General features: G+C 35.3%; 2 protein-coding genes across 11 annotated transcripts in view; one reads left to right on the top strand and one right to left on the bottom strand.

Annotated features, from left to right (window-relative positions):
* The window catches only part of LOC141459279 (F-BAR domain only protein 2), a 32,895-nt gene extending 22,401 nt beyond the window's left edge, over positions 1 to 10,494 (bottom strand). For 7 of the 10 annotated variants that reach the window (XM_074138160.1, XM_074138161.1, XM_074138166.1 and 4 more), the window contains exons 1-6: positions 10,243 to 10,494; positions 10,059 to 10,150; positions 5,128 to 5,344; positions 4,697 to 4,954; positions 3,119 to 3,217; positions 2,940 to 3,036 (exon numbers count right to left, since the gene is read on the bottom strand). In XM_074138160.1, coding sequence (XP_073994261.1) covers positions 2,940 to 3,036; positions 3,119 to 3,217; positions 4,697 to 4,954; positions 5,128 to 5,344; positions 10,059 to 10,150; positions 10,243 to 10,272 — 793 coding nt within the window. In that variant the 5' untranslated portion in view covers positions 10,273 to 10,494. The remainder of the gene's footprint in view (positions 1 to 2,939; positions 3,037 to 3,118; positions 3,218 to 4,696; positions 4,955 to 5,127; positions 5,345 to 10,058; positions 10,151 to 10,242) is intronic. The other 3 variants (XM_074138162.1, XM_074138165.1, XM_074138169.1) reach the window with 1 other exon arrangement.
* Positions 10,495 to 13,466: 2,972 nt separating this feature from the next.
* On the top strand, positions 13,467 to 23,192 carry LOC141459546 (lamin-C-like). Its single transcript, XM_074138757.1, has 10 exons — positions 13,467 to 14,081; positions 16,751 to 16,883; positions 18,216 to 18,353; positions 18,963 to 19,145; positions 19,792 to 19,932; positions 20,159 to 20,364; positions 21,267 to 21,474; positions 21,554 to 21,781; positions 22,031 to 22,180; positions 23,011 to 23,192. The coding sequence occupies exons 1-10, from the start codon at positions 13,588 to 13,590 to the stop codon at positions 23,044 to 23,046; spliced, it is 1,917 nt and encodes a 638-aa protein (XP_073994858.1). The 5' UTR covers positions 13,467 to 13,587; the 3' UTR covers positions 23,047 to 23,192.
* The last annotated feature ends 179 nt before the right edge of the window (positions 23,193 to 23,371 follow it).

The following is a 23,371-nucleotide window of genomic DNA, read 5'->3' as shown; positions in this document are numbered from 1 at the left end:
ACAGCAATAAGGAGATAAATTCCGTCGCTTTAAGTTCATCCTTTGTTAAAATTACTGGCACTATGCCAAGTATGTATGCGGCATTAAAAATTATAGGAAATTAATAATTAGTAGGTATAGTTTATGAATATTCAATATTAATGAATTAAATACAAATAGTTCTTTATTTGTATTTAATTTTGTGAAATTTGTGCTATCGTATTCTGCTGAATGACGAATTCAATACTGAAATTTCGTTTTAATTTGGTGATTCAAATTGATCCAGCAGTTACCGTCTCGCACTATACTTGCTGATTGAGTGAGGGAGGTTACATGGTGTTTATGTGTCTTACTCAAAATGTTTATGAATCGTAAAATATATTGTAAAAATTAAAGAAAACTAGTAATTTTTTTAGGGTTTGAAGGTTTAGTGTATGTATTTAGTGTAATGTTTTAGAATTGTAAACCTGGAGTTGTACTTTATGCGGGCGGCGCGCGAATTCAAGCAGAAAACGCGGAATTATACTTATTTCATTTGTTTTGGAAAATAAAAATTGTTGCATTGTTAAATATATTGATTGATACATATAGGTATTATCGCAGTCTGGACAAACTAGTTTATGAATATCGCTGTTGTCATAAAGGTTTTATGTTTCGGTATGTACACATATCCTGTTTCCCAGTTAGTTGTTTAGTCCTATAAGCGGTTTTGAGGCCTTTTCTTAAAAAAGTTACATGGTCGGTATGTCACGTTCCCAATATAAGTAAAAATGCCTAATAATAATGGATGGGTTACTGTTTTGGTCTTAGTATGGACAATGTTTGTTTATACTTAGAATTTATTAATACCGTTGGTAATATAACTGTTATCTTCGGCTGTTGTTCGAATCGCTTGAGTTCATGCTTCTAGTTGTTCTGTGCAAGGCGTGTGGTTTTCAATCTGTTAGTCAGGTCAAATCGGTTTGAAGGCGGCTAGTTTATGTTGAGTAGGATGGTCGGATCTGTTGCGTATAATAGTGTCAGTCGACGTGGCCTTTCTGTATATACCACACTCTTAGATGTCTTTTCTTGTATGATATCCAGGAAGTTAATGAATCGTACCTAAATACCCAAAATAACTTAACACCTTAAAAAGAAATTCGAACTCTTTTTCTACGAATTTCCACTTCAATTAATTTTTAAAACTTTTGACATAAATGTACTTGATCCATTTTATTTACAAATGCAGCTATATTGTAATTTAATATTGACAGATTATGACTTTCAGACATTATTTGAAAAACTAGAATCAGACGTTTTTTGGACTAGGTTCCTTGGTATTTCTTGTATTTGCCATTGAGAATTGAAGATCCGTCATCTGCTTCAATACCTGTATCCATCTTTTCCCGTTGTCAGTCTTCTTCCATCTTCCCAGTGAAACCTTCTATTGTTATTTAAATCAGTATAATAAACCATAATTATTTTCACTTCTGGGTCAACAGCTCTTATTTCCAGTAACTTTTTCTTTTTATTTCTTACAACGTAGGGCAGATCTTTATTTATTCATATCCCTGTTCCTTTGAGTTTTTAGTACTCTACAACACTTTGGCCACATCGAGGTCTTAATGAATCCTACTAATAATGGGCGATATCCTTTTCCTTGCCACCTACTTTAAAAATTCTATCTATCAATCAGCAGTTCTTCTTATATGCCAAAATTGATACCGCATAATTCCTTGATCGCTGTAATTTCTTCTCCTTCCCTAACAAAAAGTAAATCTCTAAAAATTAACCTTTTGCGATTAGTAAACATTATTAAGTTGTCCACTATATTTTTAAGTAGATAATTTTGACTTTTAAATAATTAAGACAAATATTTACCCCCTTCTTAGTGTCTGTATATTTTTATCTGTTAATTTAATTAAGCGCGCCTTTAGTCTATTAAAATCAACTTTATTGGACGATGCTTTTACTTATTTATCCAACATTATTTTTAATTTATTCAAAAGATCATCTGTATCCATAATGGCTTAATTTAAATGTTCTATTTCACCTAACTGTTTTTCCTCATTAAATTCTAACCCTGGTGAGCTATTACTTCTGCGCTTATTAAGAGCGTATGAGGTGAACAAAGAGTAATTATCTGACTGTTTCGTGGAAATTCTGGACACTCATAGATTAACATAAAATATAGTTAATTAACCTTAGTTTATACAGTAACTGTGTATGGAAAAATAATCGTGTCCAAGCTCTCTCTTTAGTGCCTCCCACCAGATTATAGGTATTATTTATCTGCACCCCACTACTCCTGATATCATAAAAGTAACAAATTATCTATTTGATGTTATTAAAATATTTCACTTTTAATTATAAATCTCACAATTAATTTTTTTATATATTAAATTTTTCAAAGAAATGTTTACACAATTAAGTTCCGAACACTTTTTAACAGAATTTTCACAAAAAACTGTTCAAAAGTTGTTTATTACCACTAAAAATAATAAATAATTAAGAGCACCAAAAACACGACCGTTAAACCTCAGGGTCAACTAACTGCAGTTTTTCAATTGACTGTTGATTTTTAAAAATTACTTTTTTCCTTCGCAGTTTTTAAGCGACTTGACAATCAACATGTAAATGGCACATTTTGACTGTCTTCTAATTGCATTTATTTCTAGCCATTTTCTTAAACATTTGCACTAATTATGCATGTCCTACTTATGTAGCATATAAACAGGCAATACCTTCAGTCAAAAAATGAGCAGGCAAGAAGAAAGGATATGGAGGAGAGTAAAAAAAAAATAACGGAAGAAGACCTTGACCCGCCAATTGGGTTGCTAACTGATCCATCACAGCCACCAAGCATCAGTTTGTCATATCAGAGAAATTCGTTTGTTTAAAACGTGGAACGCTAATTTTTAGCAAAAGTTTAGCTAGCAGATTCTTACAATACTATAGTACACATTTATATTTCTTATTACATGGTTTCTCGAGACCTGTGTATTTGTTGAGTACAAATTGTTCGAGTAACTTGTCCACAGTCATTTCTAGACACTGCCTCTTGAATTCAATGTGCACCTGAGAACAGATCAAGAGATTTTCTGAGTAATTAAGCTGCAACAACAGAAATTTCATAGCTTAATTCAAACTGTATACTTACTTGACCCATTAGGTCGTGATTGTTCTCCACTAACTCGGCATAGGTAGTCAAGAACTCCTTCATCTGCTTAAGGTGTATCTCTTCGACCTCTTGAAAATGCTATCACAAAACCAAGTGAGCCACCGTTAATTGTATTCAATAAAATATAGTTTTCTAAATAAAGATGTTCTTGCATTCTAAAACCCAAGTTTTCCGATGCACCAGTCACTTTTTTACGGTTCACTAAGCTTACCTCATTACTAGCTACCCATTTCACTCTCTCAGAAGCGGTATTAGCTTATAAAAAAATACGTACGATTTAAAAAACAGCTAAGTTAAATCTAGAAAATCAGGTAACTTTGCAACAAGATTAAAAATTTAATCTACTTTCCCTTACCACAATTTACATCATTAATTTTTTTTAATCTTAGAATCTGCTCTAGAAAGAGTTGCCTTCAATACTGTACACCTTCATTGTAATATAATGATTCTGTTAAAAAAGCGTTAAGTTACAGCTTGTCCAGAATCCCACTAAAATAAATATTCCATGAGATGTCCAAGCTCCCAGCAAAATACAAAAAGCTAAAAAAGGCAACCATGACAGTTGCACATCCGGATAACCTTCCAACTTGGAATTTTAGTAGATGTTTCTAACCCATAAATATTTTACAGATGTTTGAATCTTTCACAACACAGGTAATACTTTGTAGAAGTGAAACTTTAACTTCCTAAAAAATCTGTTAGATGTTGTGCCAAAAAATGTTTCAGATCTCTATTTGTATAGTGAGTATTCCAATTATTAAAAAATCATTGGAGTTCATTTAGCGAAAGTTGCCAGAAAATATTCTCATTAAAGTTGCACTTCTGGCCAACAGAATACAGTGATTTATTGAGGAGAAAGGAGCTCGTTGAGCGCTATGACATTTTAGGAAAAGGGGTAAGGGGATATCGATGAAACCCTTGGTAAAGACAAGGAATAGGAAGATGATGGAGAAGGTATCCAGAAGAAAAAGGAAACAAGTCAACAAAAATAATATTGATTTTACAATAAACTAAAAATATCCATAAATAAAATTATTTGATTAAATGAAAAAATAAAAATATTTGTAGGAAGGAACCTGCGATCTTCAAGTAGTCATTAATAATTTTATGTTACTACAGGAAAAACAGTCTACAGCTGAAGAAGCTAAATAGCACTCTTTTAAATGGGCAGGATACACTTGCTCAGCATACTGCGGGCCACGATTTTCAAAAATATATAAACTGGTGAATGGACCTAAGAAAAAAAGACTAGTGCAGTGACATCACGTGGCGTTGATGAGGCTTTTTCAGAGAGGTTGCCGAGTCAAAAATTCAATCTCAAATCTTGGTCAACTAACTGCAGAACTAGTTGGATTGGGATTGCACGCCTTTTCCGGTTTCTGCAAGGGAGACATTTGAGAAAAAGTCGATGTGTGCTTTTTCTAGGAAAATCAAAGAACAATACAGCAGTAAACGTTTTGTTTTTTTTTATCGACGAACCTTTTTTTTGGACTAAAAATAACTACATCCACGACCATGCAACATTGCTCCTTCATGATATAAAACCTAATGACTAACCTTACACGCTAAGGACATTTTCTTTTCGAATTCCTCCTTGACGGCTCCGTATTTATCAAATAACAATTTGTACTCATCCTGAGCTTTACGCAGCTTCTGTTCAGCTTTCTCCAATTCCCTAGGTGATGCACTCTCTTTACGCAAGCGATCCAATTCAATGCCTTTCTGCGTGTACGAGTCACGTGCTTTCTGTAAGGTCAATGATGTGGACTGTATAGCTTGCACCACTTCCAGGGTACCACCTTCCTCTTCTTTAACCTGAAACATAACAGAAACAGTTGAGCTAAATGTCCCTAAATGCCAAGATAAGAACGCAGCAGAACCCAAGCCAAAGAAATACTAAGGTTCTAAGGCACATCTATTAGAGGTAGTAAATAGCCCAGGTCTGCTATTCTTACCTTAACCTAAATTTTTATTGTCATTATCCTTACCGTTTTATGTTTCCTATGTAAATCTTCAGCATACTTGGAAACTTCTTTGACTAAGTCACCAACTTTGTGCACCATCTGCAGATGTAAAGAAGCCAATCGCTCCGCAGTTGTCCTCAATAAAGACCATACAGGACCGAACGTACCCTGCGAGCAACTTCCTCCGGCTTGTTTTGCCAATTTACTCACCAGCTTCCAATTATTCTCTTCAATATTTGATCTGTAGATTAAAAAAATATAAAAATAATCTGGGGAGGGGTGGTGTGGTGTACTGTTTATGTGTACGGGCGTGTTAGTGGGATATCCCCAGTTAGAGTTAGATAGCTTTCATTTGACAGACAAAATGTTAATAGTACAGTTGTGCTTCCGCCCCGTCAACAATATCAAGTTTGGCGAGTGGACGTTACCTATTTGAAAAAATAGGTGATTACTTTGCTTCATTAATAACTCTAGTCAACAAGATTTTATCCCAAGGGCACTTATGGCTTGAAATTAATATAATGTTTTTTATGCTGATGTTAAATAAGTATTCAAAATTTCTCCAACACCCGTTGTTTTTCTGTAACACTATTCTTAATTTTTTCTGCAGTTTTTATCAGATGTTCGTCCATTTTTCTATTTTGAAGCAACAACTCATGCAGGTTTAGGCATGGTTAGGCAAGTGAAACTAGTACATCGTTTTTAAAAGATACCAGTACTGATTGTAGTGAACCGCCGGTTAATATGACATAGGGACTGCTGGTGTATTTTAATTAATGTTTGTTACATTTTTATTTTTAATTGAGTGGTTCACTGCACAAATCGATTAACTCCACTTTTTCAGCCATAGCTTTTAATATTTATAATAAATTGCCTAAATAATAAACATTACCACCATTTAACGACACAAATTTTTTGTAAAAAAAATACAAATACATACGCTCTTAAAAAGTTTAAGAAACTTAAACCACTAAAAAAAGCTTAAAGCATTCAAAATGTTACTCAGAAAGTCTTGGGAACTCGAAAGGCGGAAAAATTTTGACAGTCTCAACGTGCTTATAAGATCATATACAATTTTCGGGTGTAAATATGTCCTTAAAAATACCCTTTCTGGACTGGCACCTAGATTTCATCCCCAAAAATACGGAAGCAGTGACCGCGGAGCAAGAGGAACAATTTCACCAGAAGATTCAGCAATGTAAAAGAGGTAGACAAGACAAAGCAAGTGGACTCCTGATAGTGCCTATTATCGGCACTAGTATGCGGAGAATCGAATCTCATACTTTCTGAGAATGAGAAAAGAACGTTTCTATATAGTGTTTAAGTATTTCTGAAGTACCAAAATTTTTAAAATTTTAAATGTCTGTTCTCAAAAACCTTTTTCTCTTTTCGCATGATGGCAAAAACATAAAATTATATTTGAATACAGGATGAAAAATACTACCATATTTCTTACCCTATTATTCTACCCCTATTTTAGTTCACACGTAAAATAAAGTTCCACTTTGTTCACCAGAGTAATTAATCAAGCAACTCTTATTATGTCTTCTCTACTATACATACTACAAGCTGCAAGTGGCAAGTCATGGTGTGGGGTATTAGGCCTACCTAAAAAAGTTTAAAACTTGGCGCGGATATTTGAGCCCCAGCCTTACATTTTCTCTGCAAATTATAAACTTAATTTGGTGCCTTTAATAGGCTTCAGTTCTCATTAGCAGAATCTTAAATTTGAGTTTCCACAAGAAATACGGTTTCTAGCCCTTTGAGTATACGAAAAAGTGTTATTTACAAACTAGTCTATGTATGTACAGCTGATTGCAGAGCGTGTGCGGTCAGCATGAGTATCAAACCAAAAATTGCAGAAAGTTCAACCTAAATTTAATCAGGTGCCACCACGGCTCTGACTATAACCTTTTGGACAAATCAGCCAACTGAAAATGTCGCTTTACTATTTTTTTTTTCTTTTTGTTAATTTTCAGCAACTTGGACTGGATCGAATCATTATCATTAAACTAATATATCATAAATGAAAATCTTACATTTGGCTAAAGTTCAGATAGACACCTAGAGGTATTTTAAGCGCGCATGCGCAATAGAGTAATGTAACTTTAATTTTTAATCAGCCACGATTAGTTTCCGTCACAGTGCCATGCCTTTTTTGGTGCCTTTCTTTTGAACCTTATCCGTCGTGAGTGCTATTAATTTACACTTTTATTTTTTTTCAAAGCATGAAGGTAATCTGAGGGAGGATGGTCAGATGAAAGTTTTGAGATTTTGTCTGGATGTTGGTATAATTATTCATAGACAAGTATGTCCACTGTGTGAAAAGGAAATGAAATTGACACAAAAAACCGTCTGATAGAAAAATATGAATGGAGATGCCAAGATTATTCGATCTCCTCTCATGGTGTGACAAGAAGTGTGCGTGAGGGTTCATGGTTTGAAAGGAGCAAACTTGATAAGATTGATGACTGATTTTTTTTTTGTAAAAAACGTTTTAAGAGTGATGTGTGCGTTGAATTAGGATTGTGTAAACCTACTGAGTGTGATTGGCAAATTTTTATAGAGAGGTGTGTATGGATATTGTTATGAATGAGAGTAGTACGCTTGGTGGATTAGGAAAGATTGTCGAAATTCATAAAACAGGTATGGTAAAACGAAGTACAATAGAGGAAAACGTGTGACTGGTAGATGGGTATTTGGTGGTGGGGAGAGGAAGTCGACTAAATGCTTTTTCAGGGTTGTGAAAAATCGGGATATAGGTACCTCACTAGATATCATTAATACTTTTATGCTGTCGGAATCCACAATTTGCTCGAACTGTTGGAAGTCATATGACTGTCGGGAAGATGAAGCATTTCAACATTTGGAAGTCAACAATTCCCTAAATTTTAAATACCATGAAACTGGTGTACACACGAATGCAAGTGAGGGCACATGGAGTTCGATATAAAGGCACCTACCACGAGGGACAGTCAATGGCCAGTTTGACTCCTAATATACGTGGCATAGGAGTAATTCTTTCACGGCGATCTTATGAGAGCATTCCTGGAAGGAATAGCTAAAGTGTACAAACCTAAATAGGGATTGCCATGATTAGGGTAAGTTATTTTGTTTTTCTTTCTTAAAATAATTGTAGTGAATCATCTGTCCAACACAAGTTTTGCGTTACAACTCCTTTGCGGGATACAATAATATTAAGGGTTGTTATCTACATCAGTGGTTCCCAGCGGAGGCGGTACCACCCACCGGTGGGCGCTTAAGAGATCTAAGGGGCGTTTTTGGTCAAGAAAATTTAGGGGGCATTGAGGACTAGCCGCCGACCCCCTGGGGAATGGAACTAGCCAAAGCATAGGCCATGCGCAGGTCATTACAAGATTGATTAATAGATTTCAGGATGTCCTCAACTTGATCATTCCAGATTGGGTCCTACAACCTTCCTTAAACGTACAAACCGCAGAATTATCACTGCAAGAGGAGCTGACAGAACTGTCAACAAAAGAAGAGATAAAATTGAAATTAAAAAATGGATATCAAGAATGTAGGCTTCAAAGGCAAATTCCATGATTATATCCGGCCATATGGGCAATAGTCAGAAAGTTTTTTATTGCATTCCCATCGTCAAATTTAGCCAAAAGAGTATTTAGCGTAGTGTTCAATCTACTAACAAACAAAAGAAACAGATTGTAAGTAGTGTAATGCGGTGAATTGCTGATGACAAAAATGGCACCAAATATCGAAAAATTAGTGTCATTACACCAGACTCAACCTTCTCTCTAATAATATTCATTTGTTCAGTAATATATATTCCTTAATCAAATTTTGAGCAATACCAATATTGTTATCTTCTAATAAAAAATTTTTAAAAATCTTTCTTGTTTTTCACCCAAGACCCGAGCGCTATCGAATCATTCTTTGAAAAAGTTCGACTACAATCCAGTAAGGTTGGGAACCAATGCATTACAGTTACATTATTGTTTTCAAAAAGGGGAGCTGGTTTACTGAAAAGGGGGTGGTAGACCAAAAAAGTTTGGAATCACTGATCTAGACCAAGGAAGGGTTTTATTTTAAAAATAAAATATAGGCCGGGGGTGGGGGCATAGCCTTCCACCTGAAATAAAATTATCAATACTGTTGTAGTAATATTGAAATGATTTTGATTCGCTGTTACAATGTAACCCGCTATATTTTTTTTTTCCGGAGCATTGACGTATATGGTCATTAGCGCCTCATATTTATGTACAAATAGAAAATTATGCCATAATAATTTATACTTGTATTTAACTATAGTGGATTACGTGGTAAAAAATCAATCACTACAATATTAGGCCACGTCTTTAGGGGTCTATTCTTAACTTTTACCTTACTTTTATTTGAAATATATTTCACAAAATTTTAATTAACTTTACGCAGCGTTTACCGTGTACGCGTCAACGGCAGCCGTACATCTATGAAACGGTTCAAACTGTACTACATATGTACACTAGTTTGTCTGTAACAAAGTGTACTATCTAAACTTAATTTGGTGTCTTCAGACAGGTCGGAGTAATTATCTGCACGGTAACTCAGAAATAGTCTACTTTGTAGCATTGATACGGTGGACAACTTTATGCACGTGAGAATAAAAAACTAACCACCAATCTTAGTCTTTTTTGTATGTCCATAAACTTGAACTAGGGTCTCCATCATTCTGGCCTGAGAATATCAAAAATAAAACTGGGCTACAATGTCATTATGGTATGTCATAGTCAGAAGCAGTAATCCTAAGTAGATTAACACCTGGTGTTAATAGTGAGGCTGTCCTCACTATTTGAAAAACAGATTATTTGAGTCTCAGTTTTGGTCTAGTTTGCCAGACCGAACGTATCTTCCAAATTTAATTTGCTGTCTTCATTGTAAATTTCACCTTCAACATTAATAAACACAAATATAATAAATGTAAAGCACACACTTACCTCTCTCGGAGGAAGTCCACTAGCTCTTTGCTAGCTACTAAACCATACTTCATATTATGATACAACACATCAAAGCCGTTATTCTTTTCGCCCTTTTAATATGACAGAGAAACAGAAATTTTAAGAAATATTCATTAATAGATTAATTGTACTTTATGCAATGTAAAGAAAAAAAACTACTAACCCAAAAGTAATCACGAAAATCCACGGTCATATTTAAATTTTCAATATTTAACTTTATCTTTTAAATTTATAAACAACTTTGCCATTTAATTTATTTTACTTACAAATAAGCATGATTAATTATTAGTAATTAACCTACGAAATCTAGACCTAAGTGAAGAGAGAAGTTAATTGTCTTTCTTCACTTACTGAATGATTAGATCTCAATGTGTGGTAGAGCTGATTCTGTATTTATTCAATTGGAACTCAAAAAAATGTTTTTAAGTATAATTTTATAACATATTTTTTAATAATCACTACCAGAAAAAATAAAAACTAAAGGAATAAAAAAAAAATTAAACTAAAAACTTGTGGCTATCGGGCCGACAATATACTTGTAACAAACATGGCTGTCTGGTAAACAGTGCAGAGATAAGAAATTGTGTAACGCCTCTTTACACTTGCATTTTAATTAATTAATATAATTCTATTGTACAACAGTTTTTCTGAAAACATTAAACAAGTATTATTAACAGTGTTATCGATGTTAAAATTGTTTAGGCCATTGGCAGCTTCAATTTGGTCGGGCCCCCACAACTTTAAAACTTACGTTGCAGACCGGCTCTCCTAATGAAAACTTGGGAAACGAAAAAAGACTCGCCTAACACTAAGCTAGCATTTTCCATCTTTTTATCATAGATTATAGGAGGTCCTTTTTTGAATTTTATTATTATTTGTGCCTCCCTTTTATTTTCTCTGGAAAGTAGAATTATAGTTAGTAGCAATTTTTATTATATAGTACTCAAACGCTTTTTTACGATATTTTCTGAACAACTTCACCTAATCCATCTAATTTCACGAAATCGATATCATGGCTTATTGCATTTCATTATCTAAGAAAGAAGTGAGAAGTTGGCAAGTAGTGCCGGATTAAGTGGGGTTGACCGGAGCCTCAGAAGCCTGCAATTCAAAGAACCGAGAGCCTCACTTCAATGGTTTTGGAAGTTTTTGAGAAGGCGAAGAAGATTCTAACTGTTATTGAAGTTCATAGTGTGGAAGAGAGAGTGAAGAATGTATTCATAGAAGAATGCAATTCACCAGTAAAAGGTTTAATCCAACATTGTATTTTTTTAAAAGCATTGACTCCCAGAACTTTCTCACTGCACTGCTGCCTCTGGACAGTGTTATCTCGCTACAGAAAACTTTCACTGTTCATCACCTGACAGTAAGGTGTAGAAAACGCTAAGAAAAAAATCGAAGTGCAGCGCACTTGGTTTTGAACCTGGATCTCCGGCTTTTTAGTGCTATACCGTGCTAGCAACTGACTTAATCCCTTCTCAACAACGGCTATTATTTTTTTTTTATAACTCTCAAAAAGATGACAAACAAATTCTGTCTTCATATAATTCGCCAGTAGTTAAAACATTACATTAGAATAATTCAAGATCTTTTTTTATTAGTTTAAGTGTCGTGAATTCCAAAGGTGGGAGAAAATGGAGTCGAGCGATCTTAGTGTCCCTGCAAATATTCTAGTTTAACGGTACAAACAACATTTACAATGGCAGCAGTGGAAATGTACAACTACTTGGGTTTGGCGCACCTACAGACAAACTCCAGCTCATCATCACATGTACATTCACATTTACACATTATGAGTCCATGCGTGTACATTCTGCGACAAACACTGACGAGATCCACTTGGTCTCTTGAACTTGGCTTTATTAAGGCACTCCCTTTCCAATAAGTGTTTCTTGCTAATTTATTTTGCAGCTTGCCGCTTCTTGATATTGATATTAAAATATTATTAATTTAGTTACGACTTTTGACAGTTGATTTCTTTAAAATTAAATAGCTTTTCGAAAGGACTTTTTGAACTAGTCCTCTTGATTGAGAAGACTGCTACCTAATTTGTGTGATGGTTAGGGGAGAAAACCCTCGTAAGGTGAAATATGGGCGATTCCCAGGAAGACGTAGCAGCTTCCCGGGGGATACTGCGACTTTTTTAGGCCTGTGGGGCATTTAGGTTGGAGAGCTACTTAGGTAAGCAATTGATATGCAAGTTAAGGCACCTCACTAACCTCTGCAGGTCAAGGCAAAAGGCACATATGCACATACATACACATGATCAAATTTTTATCTTAAAAATGTGTCGCGACTTACCTACTAAAATCATGGCAATTTATATATTCATAGTTGTAGTTAAACTTGACAACGGGAAAGATACTATTAAACTAACATAATATTTTATTAATTTAAAAGTAACTACAAAAAAAATAGATACAAAATTTTAATTAATTTCTTTACATCATTAATGGAAAGTTCGCAATGCATGTCTCCGAGCAAGCGTCAATAATTTGGAGTGTATCCAAAAAATAAAATGATAATGAATCAGTATGCGTTTTCTAAAAATAAAAAACAATGTTCACTTTCCAGCACTTTAAATATGAAAAGCACATTAACCATGTGTAGATCTACAAAAAAGCATATATTTTAGCTACATTTGGAGATTTGGGAATTCTTTCCTTGATTGACGTATTCCAAAAATCTTCTAAGTTTGTTAGTTTCGAAGGCGCGTCGAGGGGCCTGCTAGTGGGCGTGAAAGACAGCTAGCGGATGATGTGAGACCACAGGAAGCCGTTTTTGAAGTCTCAGAAAAGAGTTATCAGCTACGATACTGAAAGAGCCAAAATCAACGATCATTTATTTCTGAAGTCATCGCTCTTGTAGGCTGAGATTGTTTCGTAATCTACTTGTTCGCCATTCCTGAAAAAAATAACCATTTTTGAAAGGAAGCTGCTGACATTTAGATGCATATTGCATGTCACACCAGTGATCAACTAGAATTTAAAAAAAATGATTTCATACAGAATCAATGCTTAATCTTGATAATACTAATTTTATTGCACCATTAATGGAACCAATGTTTGATACATTTTACGATCAAAGTTATTGACGATAATTAGATTTCCGTTTGGTAGTATTGATCAAATTGCCGGGCCCCCTAACGATTGATTTGGATTCGCCACTGTTAAATAAGGAATAGAGGAAGATAAGATAACTTTTGTAAATTTAAACGAGGGGGGCTAAGTTTGGACAGATTTTATGTTTTATAATGCTGTTTATAATTGTTGGTGCTATATTTACATTTTCTTTTGCGTCTGTGTGTGCAAAGAAGTTACAGTTGATTTTCTGTTTAATAGATTTTAAAGTGAAAGATGGGTTGGCTACAAGAGGACGCCTTTGTCTTATAGTGGGGGTACCCTGGCAGCGTCAGTCTTTCGTCAAGTTCGGTTAATGGTGTACGACCCGATTCAACAGTGTAGGTTTATTTCTTGTTTACAGTTTTTCTTATCTTTTAAAGAAAACCATGATTTCTTCCAAGGCTACTACTAAAAAATCTTCATCTCAATCCAAGAAGCAGACATTAACGGTTAGAGCATCAGGCTCTTCACGAGATAGAAGTCCGACGCCGCCGACAAGGCGTTCAGCCACACCTTCATCAGCGTTGTCGGCTACCACAACATCTGAAATTATAGTGGATTCTAAAAAGGAACAAACAAGCGCCGTAAGTCCAGAGGTAACTCTTCGCAAAAATGAAAAAGAAGAATTAGCAACCTTAAACGATCGCCTAGCCTGTTATATTGATCGTGTCAGGTATCTGGAAACAGAAAATGCCAAACTATCAAGAGAGGTACGTACCTCACAGGAAACAATTTCCAGGGAAGTAACCAGTGTAAAAACCATTTATGATCGTGAACTATCCGAAGCCAGAAAATTAGTGGATGAACTGTCCAACGAGAAAGCTAAGTTGGAAATAGATGCAAAGAGATTGTTTGCAGAGAATTCAGATCTGAGGGAATGGTTAGTGATTTTTGTTTCAAATATTTTGCAGAAGTCCAGCTATTAGAAAAGTGGCCCCAATTATTTACCCTTGACTTACAAACATTTTAACCATATTTCTTCTTGTGTTTTTTAATTACTCAAAAAACTAGACCTCTATTTTATTGTGGTAATTATATTGTTACTATCTTAGAAGTTCAATAAAACATACATTTTGTTTTATTAGGTAAAAGTGAGAATTACCGGTAAAAAACTAAAAATGGCGTGCCTTGGCCTCAATAAGATCGCGTGGGTCCGCCCCGCGGTGATATCATCAAGCCTTTTAGCGTGCTTGCCCTAACTTCTAGCCACACAACTTATCTCAGTCTCAAGCTTCTAACGTAGCACATTTTCTGCAAACTTCGAATATTTACTAATTGTTCGTTTGCTTCAGTGCACTGTCGTAACACTATACTTATAACAACTTGGTTATCAGGACAGTGTGTTAAACGAGAAGGTTTGGTCAAACATAAGAATAACAAATTTTTGCATAAAATAAATGTAATTTGAACACTCCGAATTGCTCTTACTTCTAATCTCAAAGTTTGGGTCATACATTTAATTTTAAACATTTTTTTACTAAGTTATGGTAAAAAATAGGTTCACAACAATAAACGGGGTTTTTAAGGAAAGCTAGTTTTTCCAGCTGGCCAAACCCCTTAAAAACAAAACCAATAGGTCATTATCGGAATAAAAATGTTTGAAACAAAAAAAAGTGTGAACAAATAAACAAACGACTTTTTTCTAATGTAATTCTCAGGGTACAAGAAATGTACATATATATAAAGAAAAAATGTATTAAAACCCTACATTCCCTTTAGAGGGAGCACACACCCATCCTTCCCGTAAAGCAGCTTGAAAATGACATTTGGAAAAATTATTGTTTTATATTCTGTAATGCATTTATTTGAAACAAAAGAAAATTGTAGTAATTTTCGTTTAAAATCTCGCGTGAATCCCAATCAGTTAACAATTTTCTTTAATTTTCGGATTCTTTAATCCTGAAATTTCAACTGCACAGTGAACCGGCACTTAAGAGGAGAGCTCTCCACTTCACATTCCCATAAGTGCCCTTAATAGAATTTCAAGAAAAATTGTTGAATAAAAAAAGGTAAATCCAAATAAGTAAAATAAAAATTCAGTTATTGTTTTTGGTGACTGATTCATTAATTCTGTAGGAAGAAAATAAGGTACTTTTCCGTTAGCCGGGCGCAAGCGAAAAACAGTTTTGGGAAAAGCGGTTTTCTTTACAATTCATTAATATTTGTTTATAGTTGAACTTGTTTTGCTTACTATTAATTAATATTTGTTTATAGTTGAACGTTTTCGACTTTTATTCCGTTGACTTGGCTCGGTTTGGTTCACAATTAGCGACATTTGCGCCTGGCTAACGGAAAAGTACCGAAAATAATTCCAATGTCAGTCATGATTTGTTATTTTGCCGAGCTTTTGACCGAGGGACTAGGTCATCTTCAGAGCTGTGGAACATATTTGAAACTACAAAATTCTTAACATCCTTGCCAGTTGGCGACGCGGAACTCTTCACAAGCTAACATTAAACCGATCACACTCAGTTCATAAGCAGACAGGACAGAAGATACACGAACCTTATAATAATGTAAACAATTGTCAATAAGGTGAATAATTTTTGTTTATAAACTACATTACTTTATATAAATTCATCGTAATACAATTATTATAACTCTATTGTAAAATAAGTTCCACAGCCTTGAAGATTACATATTCCCTAGATCGACAGCTCGGCAACATAAAAAATCAGGACTGATATTGGCATTATTCTTTTCTTCCTAAAAATTCAATGTTTAAAACAAAGTGTAGGAGCTGTTTCGAGGAAATCTCAGAAATTTCCAGAGGTAAACCGGTTGAAAGATTTTTAAGCTGTTTTTCTAGTCCCTGCTCTACAACTTACTGATTTTATAACCGTTAATGGTCATGGGTAAATCCTCTTCCTAACATTTAGGGAAGGTATGTATGTTGGCAGCAGGGAGTAGTTTTCGCCGATTGCCAGCGAGTTCCTGCCGCTCTTCCTAGAACTACTATGATACCCTGTGAGTGGTTTCGTCTCCTGGCGTAGAGCTATAGAATGCATAGTCCTTTTGAACATAACAATAGTCTTTTGGGTACAACAACTCTTTGATAATTCAAAATAATTTCGTCCACCGAGAGTGCGACATTAGTGGGAGTATCAATTTAAAAGTAATTTTCTAGTAAATATCTCCAAAGATTTTCTGTAAATTTCGATTACTATAGTAATTAATGTAAGGTTTCACCAACTGTATATAATTAAGGAACTTTAATTGTAATAGAAAGAAACTTAAAATTCATTGTTAGAATTCCAAATTAGTAGGAAATCTGTCAAGGGACAGTGTGTCTTGAAACATAAGCAAAAATTTGGACTTACGGTAACAACGATGTAGGGAGTTTTAGGATTGATAGATGATACTCTAACAAAAACTTGCTTGCTAATATGATGGGTGGTTCTTCTTGAGGTACTATTGAAGCACGCACATCTTTTTAACTTAAGGGTAATACGATGTAGCAAACATACAACGCACACTTATTCAAGACACACTATGATTGTCCGTCCTCTAAATGTATTGTAGTCTGCAATAATTGTTATTTATTCACAGTTTGGAGAAAAAGAACAATGATTGCAGCCTGCTGGAATCAGATTTAGCGATCAGCGAAAATCGCTTGTCTGCAATACAAACTAAACACAACGATCTGGTGGCTGAAAACAAGAAGTTAAGGGACGCTGTTAAGGTAAACATTTTTTGTTTGTTTCTAGAATAGCTAGAAGTGGAAATATGGTGTGTGATACAATTTACTAAATGCGCAAAGGCTAAAACCTAGTCCATTTTACTCATACTCAGGTGCCCGACAGAATCATTTTTTGACGAAAAATGACCTATAACCATTTTATATTAAAATGTCGTACACTAAGCTCCAATAACCTTTTATCACTTTTACATTCAGAAGTTAGTCAGCCTTGTTTATTTCAGATACCGGTTTAATAATTTTCTCTAAGGAATTAGACCGTAAAGTGACCCAAGATTTATCAATATCCTTTAGAGAATGCTCAGATCTGAAATGCAAAACATAATCTGTAGCTGTATCTCTTTGTTTATTGTTTTCATGGTTTAAGAAATAGTGTCTTAATCATTTTCCAAAAGCTAAAATGAATTCGCGTTACTTTCTAAAAATTTATGTGATGTGAATTTATGTGCGATGTGAAGCATCTGGTACTTGGAGACCAGAGGAGCTAATAGGCATAAACGTCTGATGAAAAAGGCCCTACCTTCATTAAGAGGTGTCGTACGAATACCCGTTTGGTTCCAGTGACTTGACCCAGTGACCCTTTGATTCTCTGTGCTCCAGTCTAATCTACAGCAATTTAAAAATATACAGTTCCAAGCGTACTCAGTCCTAGGAAACCCCCATGAAACTAGTTCTTTATTTTCCCTGCGTCTGATCCGGGTATTCTGCTATTACTTTGTTACGGGGCGTAACATGAATAATTACACTAATTAATTATTTTATTAAACGTTTAAGTTTTATTTAACAAAATTGTAGAAAACTAAATTGAACCAAAAGAAAGGAAATTAAAAAATAGATATCTCTATCTATAGATAGATATAGATATTGTTTTTTTTTGTTTTTGCGCATCAACAGCTGAGGTTATTAGCGCCCGGAGCTTTTTCCAGTGCACTGCCGGCCTCCGGACAGTGTTCTCTCGTTACAGACAACACTGTCCATCACCGGACAGTGAGCTGTAAGAAGCTCCTAGGAAGAGAAAATCTAAGGGTCAGCTGCTGGATTCGAACCCGGGACCTCCGCGTGGGAGTCCAGTATGCTAACCTCATAGCTAATCCCTTCCCTTTAGATATAGATATTAAATGAAAATCATTTAATTTCAATTAATTCATGTTTATTTTTTGTGAGGATCTGCGCACTGCTTTTAATTTAACTTAGATAGCTATAGATTTAGATCTATCCTTTTATTTGAACCCTTTTTGTTTATCTTAATTTTTTTGTACACATGTAGCTTAGTTTGGTAAGGTTCTAGCCTTTAGCTCACCGTTTCCTTTGTTACAGAAATTGGAGGATGAGAAGCAGCAGCTGGCAGGTCAGGTAGCGAAACTTCGCAAAAACTTGGAATTGGAAACCTACGTTAGGATAGAACATGAAAACGCTCTGCAAACTGCGCGCGAAGAGATGGCCTTTAAGGAACAAGTATGAGTTTTTTTGTCAAATTCAAGGTTTTCCGTTGCTGTACAACTCATTGGGAGTAGTATTTGCGTGCCGTTTATCAATTATTAAGTCATCTCTTCGATGAAAGGCAAAAAGAGTTGCAATATTGCAAATCTTTTTTCTGGATGTTCTACCATACCCGCCTGTAGATCGGATACCACCTTATCTGAAAAACAAAGAAGAAAATAAAAACGGACTTAAAAAAATTATTTCTAGGTGTTTTGTCGTAAAACGTAAATATTGCTTATCGGTGATCTGCTTCTCAGGAATGATCATAAAAGTGGAAATGGCTATATTTTGACGTTATTACTCAGATTTCTGAGCTCAATGTTGCTTACTTGATCTCAGAGGTTGTTGCTGCAATGAAAAAAACATCTTTTTGGAATGTGTGGGTCTCTTTGGAGAGAACTAGTCTCTTGGAGCCCTCTGAGAGGTACTTATTATCCAACAGTGAGCTACTCACATGATGGCCACAGTATCTCTGCTTCTGTCAAGCCTTCGTTTCATAGCTCTTTATAGTATGGTCTAGTCTTGTATCTGTGTAAACAATTTTTTAAAGTCTCAGTCTAATCTAGGGATATTACATTGCAGGTACATCAACAAGAAGTCTCAGAACATCGCACCAAGAAGGAAGTAGAGATCAGCGAAATTGACGGTAGGCTATCACAGCAATACGAACAGAAACTGTATGAGTCACTTCAGGATATTAGAGACCAGTACGAGGCCGACCTGGAATGTAATAAGGATCAGATCAAGAGACTTTATGATGAAAAGGTGATTTTTTGTATATTATATTCTGAACTTTGGTTGTGGTTTAGGTCTTGAAAAATAGTCTAGCTCATTTTAAAAGTTTCGGCAAGATTGTGTGTTCTCATCATTCGCTTTAATGTGATTTGGAGATGTACTCTGTAATTACTACAAACCAATAAAAGTAGTGCGGCCAGTTGTGCCACTTCCATCGTAATTAGGTTTTGATTAGGTTGTAATTTATTTATTTGTGACAATTCTGGGATAAGACCTTGGATATGGTGTATCATCTGTTTTATATTTATTTCATATTAACTTTTCTTTGACAATATTTTTCTAAATAGGTAGATTACTTTTTATAATCAAATTATATATATTATTAAAAATACACAGGAGTATATTAGGATTGGAGGCATGAAGTTCGAAGACTGTGCATATTGTACAATTATTCATGCTTCTGTCCCGTATTTTGATTTATTTCCCTAAATATAGTTTGGGTGCCAAGTATTACAGCAGTCTAGTCTATGGATACAATGGATACAAAGATATCTTACTTTCATATTTAAGGGGAATTTCAATGAATAAAATACTTAATGGGAGTAATTTGGCTACGAATGTGTAGATGTTTCAAGTGCCTAAAATTTTGAGTGTTTACTTCATATTTCTTTTTCAGATAATAACTTTAGAGAGCCAGCTTTCTAGGAGAAATAACATGCTGACCACCTTCTCTAAGGAAATAGAGCAAATGCAGACCAAGGTAGATGACTTGAAGAAGAGATTGGCCGATGAAGAAGGTCTTAAGAATATGGCCAATGTAAGTACAGTGTTATTTGAGACTGCGTTCTCTGCAGACTAAATTAGTATTACGGAGTATTAACATACTCCTAAGCCTAAGAATGATCTCTAAAGCATGAAAGGTTTAGCTTTAAGCCCCAGTCGTAGAGTATCAGTTTGTCATCAGTGTACTTCTAAACTCAATTTAAGGCCTTCACTAGTCTGGCCTGAGTACTTAATGGTGTATTAATTAATGTGTATTCCAGCAACGTGTTCGCGACCTAGAGATGCAGGTGGAACGCCTGAAGTCGCAGTACATGGATGAATTAGCCAGTCACAACTCGGAAATGACTAGACTTAGGGAGCAAATGGCCCGTCATGCGCAGGATCATCAAGAATTAATGGATACAAAGATCAGCTTGGATTTGGAAATAGCGACTTATAGAAAGCTGTTAGAGAGCGAGGAAGCGAGGTTGGTGTAACTTCCTAAACAATTAAAAAAAATCTATATTCCAATTTGATGGTTACTAAATTTTCTTTTCACCAGCCTGATTAATCTACCTCTAATTAATTAATCTATGGATGAAAGACCGAAACCGGTCAGGAATACAATAAGCATGCGTGCTACGACGAATAAAATTAAAGATCATTGACTTCAACGTCCTTCGTGTTTTAATCAAACGGGAAAAGTGTGATCGAGCATTATTTGCTGGAATTGTTTGCGATTTTGACCAAAGCTAGATATCTCGAGTTTTTTTTGAGTTAAATTATATCTAGTGCCCTAAACGCCTCAGCAAGTAGTCGATTCGCCTTAAAAACGAAAGAAAAAATCAATAATAATTTGATAAATAATATTATTTGTATTTTGCATGATTTGAAACGTTCCATTCTGAATTTTAAAAATATTGTTGTTAAAAATGTTTTAAATGCAAAAACTCCTCTTGCTCTAATTGCAAATATGTTTTAATCCGCGCCTTCTAATTATTGATCAGCTGTATTACTAATTTCAGACAGCAAATTCACTTTTATCTGCGCGAGTCCAATGAAATGCAAGTACATGAACCATTAAGTAAGTAACTATAAGGTGTAAGTTCATGAACAATTAGCTTACATCTACTTTTTACGTTTTCAGTAGTCTGGAAGTCTGATATGACTTCTAAGAAGGTTCTTAATAGAAATTTTTGAATCTGTGCATTAAACTTTACATATCCTAAAGAATAACTTAATGTTGTGTGTAAACAAACGCTACACCGGATGCTTTTAAAGTCCAGAGAACCTCTACTAGAAAAACAGACTTTTTTTTAATTTATTCGCAACTTAATGTTTCAGTGAAATCAAATTGTAAGTGTATTCCAGTTGATAAGTTTATTCCAGGTTGAACATCACTCCTTCACCATCGTTCAGCGCCCCACCGACACCACGTCGCCCTCGTGTGACCAAACGAAAGAGAACCTTTCGAGAAGAAAGCGAAGACACTTCGACTAGCAATTATTGTGTCAATTCTACATCAAAAGGCGATATTGAATTTGCACAAGTGGACGCGGAAGGGAAGGTCGTGCGATTGGTGAATAGAGGCGGCAAGGTTAGTTGGCTTTTACTACTTCAAACTTGTCAGTTTTGTGGTGTTTTTATGGTGAACTGGAAGAGTTGGTTTGTTGCAGGAAGTGTCGCTAGCTGGCTACAAGATTGTTCGCCAAGCAGGCGACAATCCAGTGGTTACGTATAAGTGTCACCGCACTCTGAAGATTGACGCCGGAAGTACGGTGACTGTGTGGTCTGCGGATACCACGGACCAGGCACATGAGCCGCCAGCTAATTTGGTCATGAAGGGCCAAAACTGGCCAGTCGCAGACAACATGACCACTACACTAATTGACTCCAATGGCGAAGTGAGTCGAACTACTTAATCAGTCGTTAACACCCTTTCGAGGTGCTAACGTCAGTCTGTCATTGAAACTAGATGACGGATAACAACTCCATTCAATAGCCTTGAGCTTCCGAACTGTGTATTGTTGTTGATGGATCCATACACGCGGTCCTTAGCTTTTTCGACTGTCACTCCTAAGGTTACAATGCTCCGAGTGAGCATAACCATAGTAAGCGAGCGATTCACTACAGTTTTAGTTTTACTCTTGCAGGAGATGGCTTCCATTAGACACACGAAGATCCAGTCTTCGTCGAGTACCTCTCGGCAGACAGAAAGTCTAGGCGCCGGACCAAGCAGCGTAGACTCCATTGGCGGCTACTTCCACAGGAGGTCACCTTCCAAACGAATGCGCTCATCTGAGGTAAGCCCAGCTCTCATATATGCTGCGGTGAAATTTTAGGGTTTTAAATGGCTGTTTTTCAATTAATCAAAACCGTAATTATCTCTAAAATTTATATCAGTTACAACTACTAAAGTGTCACACTTCGGCATTTAAAAATTAAATATACTTCTTGGCTTTGTATATCGTGTCTAACCGTTCGGCAACCTAAATTCCAATATTGATCTTAAATATAATTGATTTTATCCATCATTGCGGCCCTACTTAAGTGATTGTAAATGGAACAAGAAAACTGCACAACATCGACTTTCCTTCAAATAGCTCTCTTGTAACAATCGGTAATGCCGTTTTGTTCCAACCGTTTAACAAGATGTCTCTGAAATTTCGGTCAGTAAATCTATCTGTCATAACACTAGTCATTATTATCACCTTTGTTATCTTGTAGAAACGCATGTCAAGCGGAAGAGAAATTGGCAGTGTGGATTATGCACCTACTGTGCCTATGGAGTTGCATTGTTCAAGCACCATTGCCCGTTAATAGATAGATGACTAATAGTAACAATATTCTTTTATTACAAAAGTTAATGTTCTTAAAATTATTTTTTTTACTTAGTACAAAAAACATGGATGACGCCGTCTGCCAGTAGGTGATTATTTAAAGGGATCACTAAATGTAGGATCACTCGTATGTCATAATGATTAGTATGGTTTTTTTTGTTTTTTTTTTTGCAAATATCGGTCGTACGTGGATGGGTTTTTAGGTCTCCTAAAGTTATATAAATGGTCGTTTTTTATCTGTTATAGTTTAAATGTTCCTTGTCATAACTTTAACGTATTTATCCTGTTCGCAGGTTTCCCAAGGAGAAGAACGTTGCAGCATAATGTAGATTAGAAATGACCACAATTTTAATCATAATATCATGTAATAATAAAATATATAATAAAAAATAATAATAATACAAACTATTTATAATACTTTATATAAAGATTTTATTGTTTCTATTGTTATTAAGTAATAAAAGAATTAATATTGCGTTGCGGAGTGAGTTACCTGCCCTCTCCAGACGAGTAGCCGACGAGGGCTTCTAGACCAGCTTGTATATTAAAACGCGTGTTAAGTAGTCAGAATAGAGTTTGCGGCCTAATTAGCTATCCAGTCTATTATCTTAGTTTCTTCAGTTGTCACCGGCTGATTCTTGTAATGCCTCAATG

Source organism: Rhodnius prolixus, unplaced genomic scaffold (assembly GCF_049639745.1).
Source record: "Rhodnius prolixus isolate KJV_2025 unplaced genomic scaffold, Rpr scaffold_11, whole genome shotgun sequence".
NCBI classification, from domain to species: Eukaryota; Metazoa; Arthropoda; class Insecta; order Hemiptera; family Reduviidae; genus Rhodnius; species Rhodnius prolixus.
The sequence above is the reverse complement of the archived record's forward strand: the minus strand, read 5'-3'. Positions and strand labels throughout refer to the sequence as shown.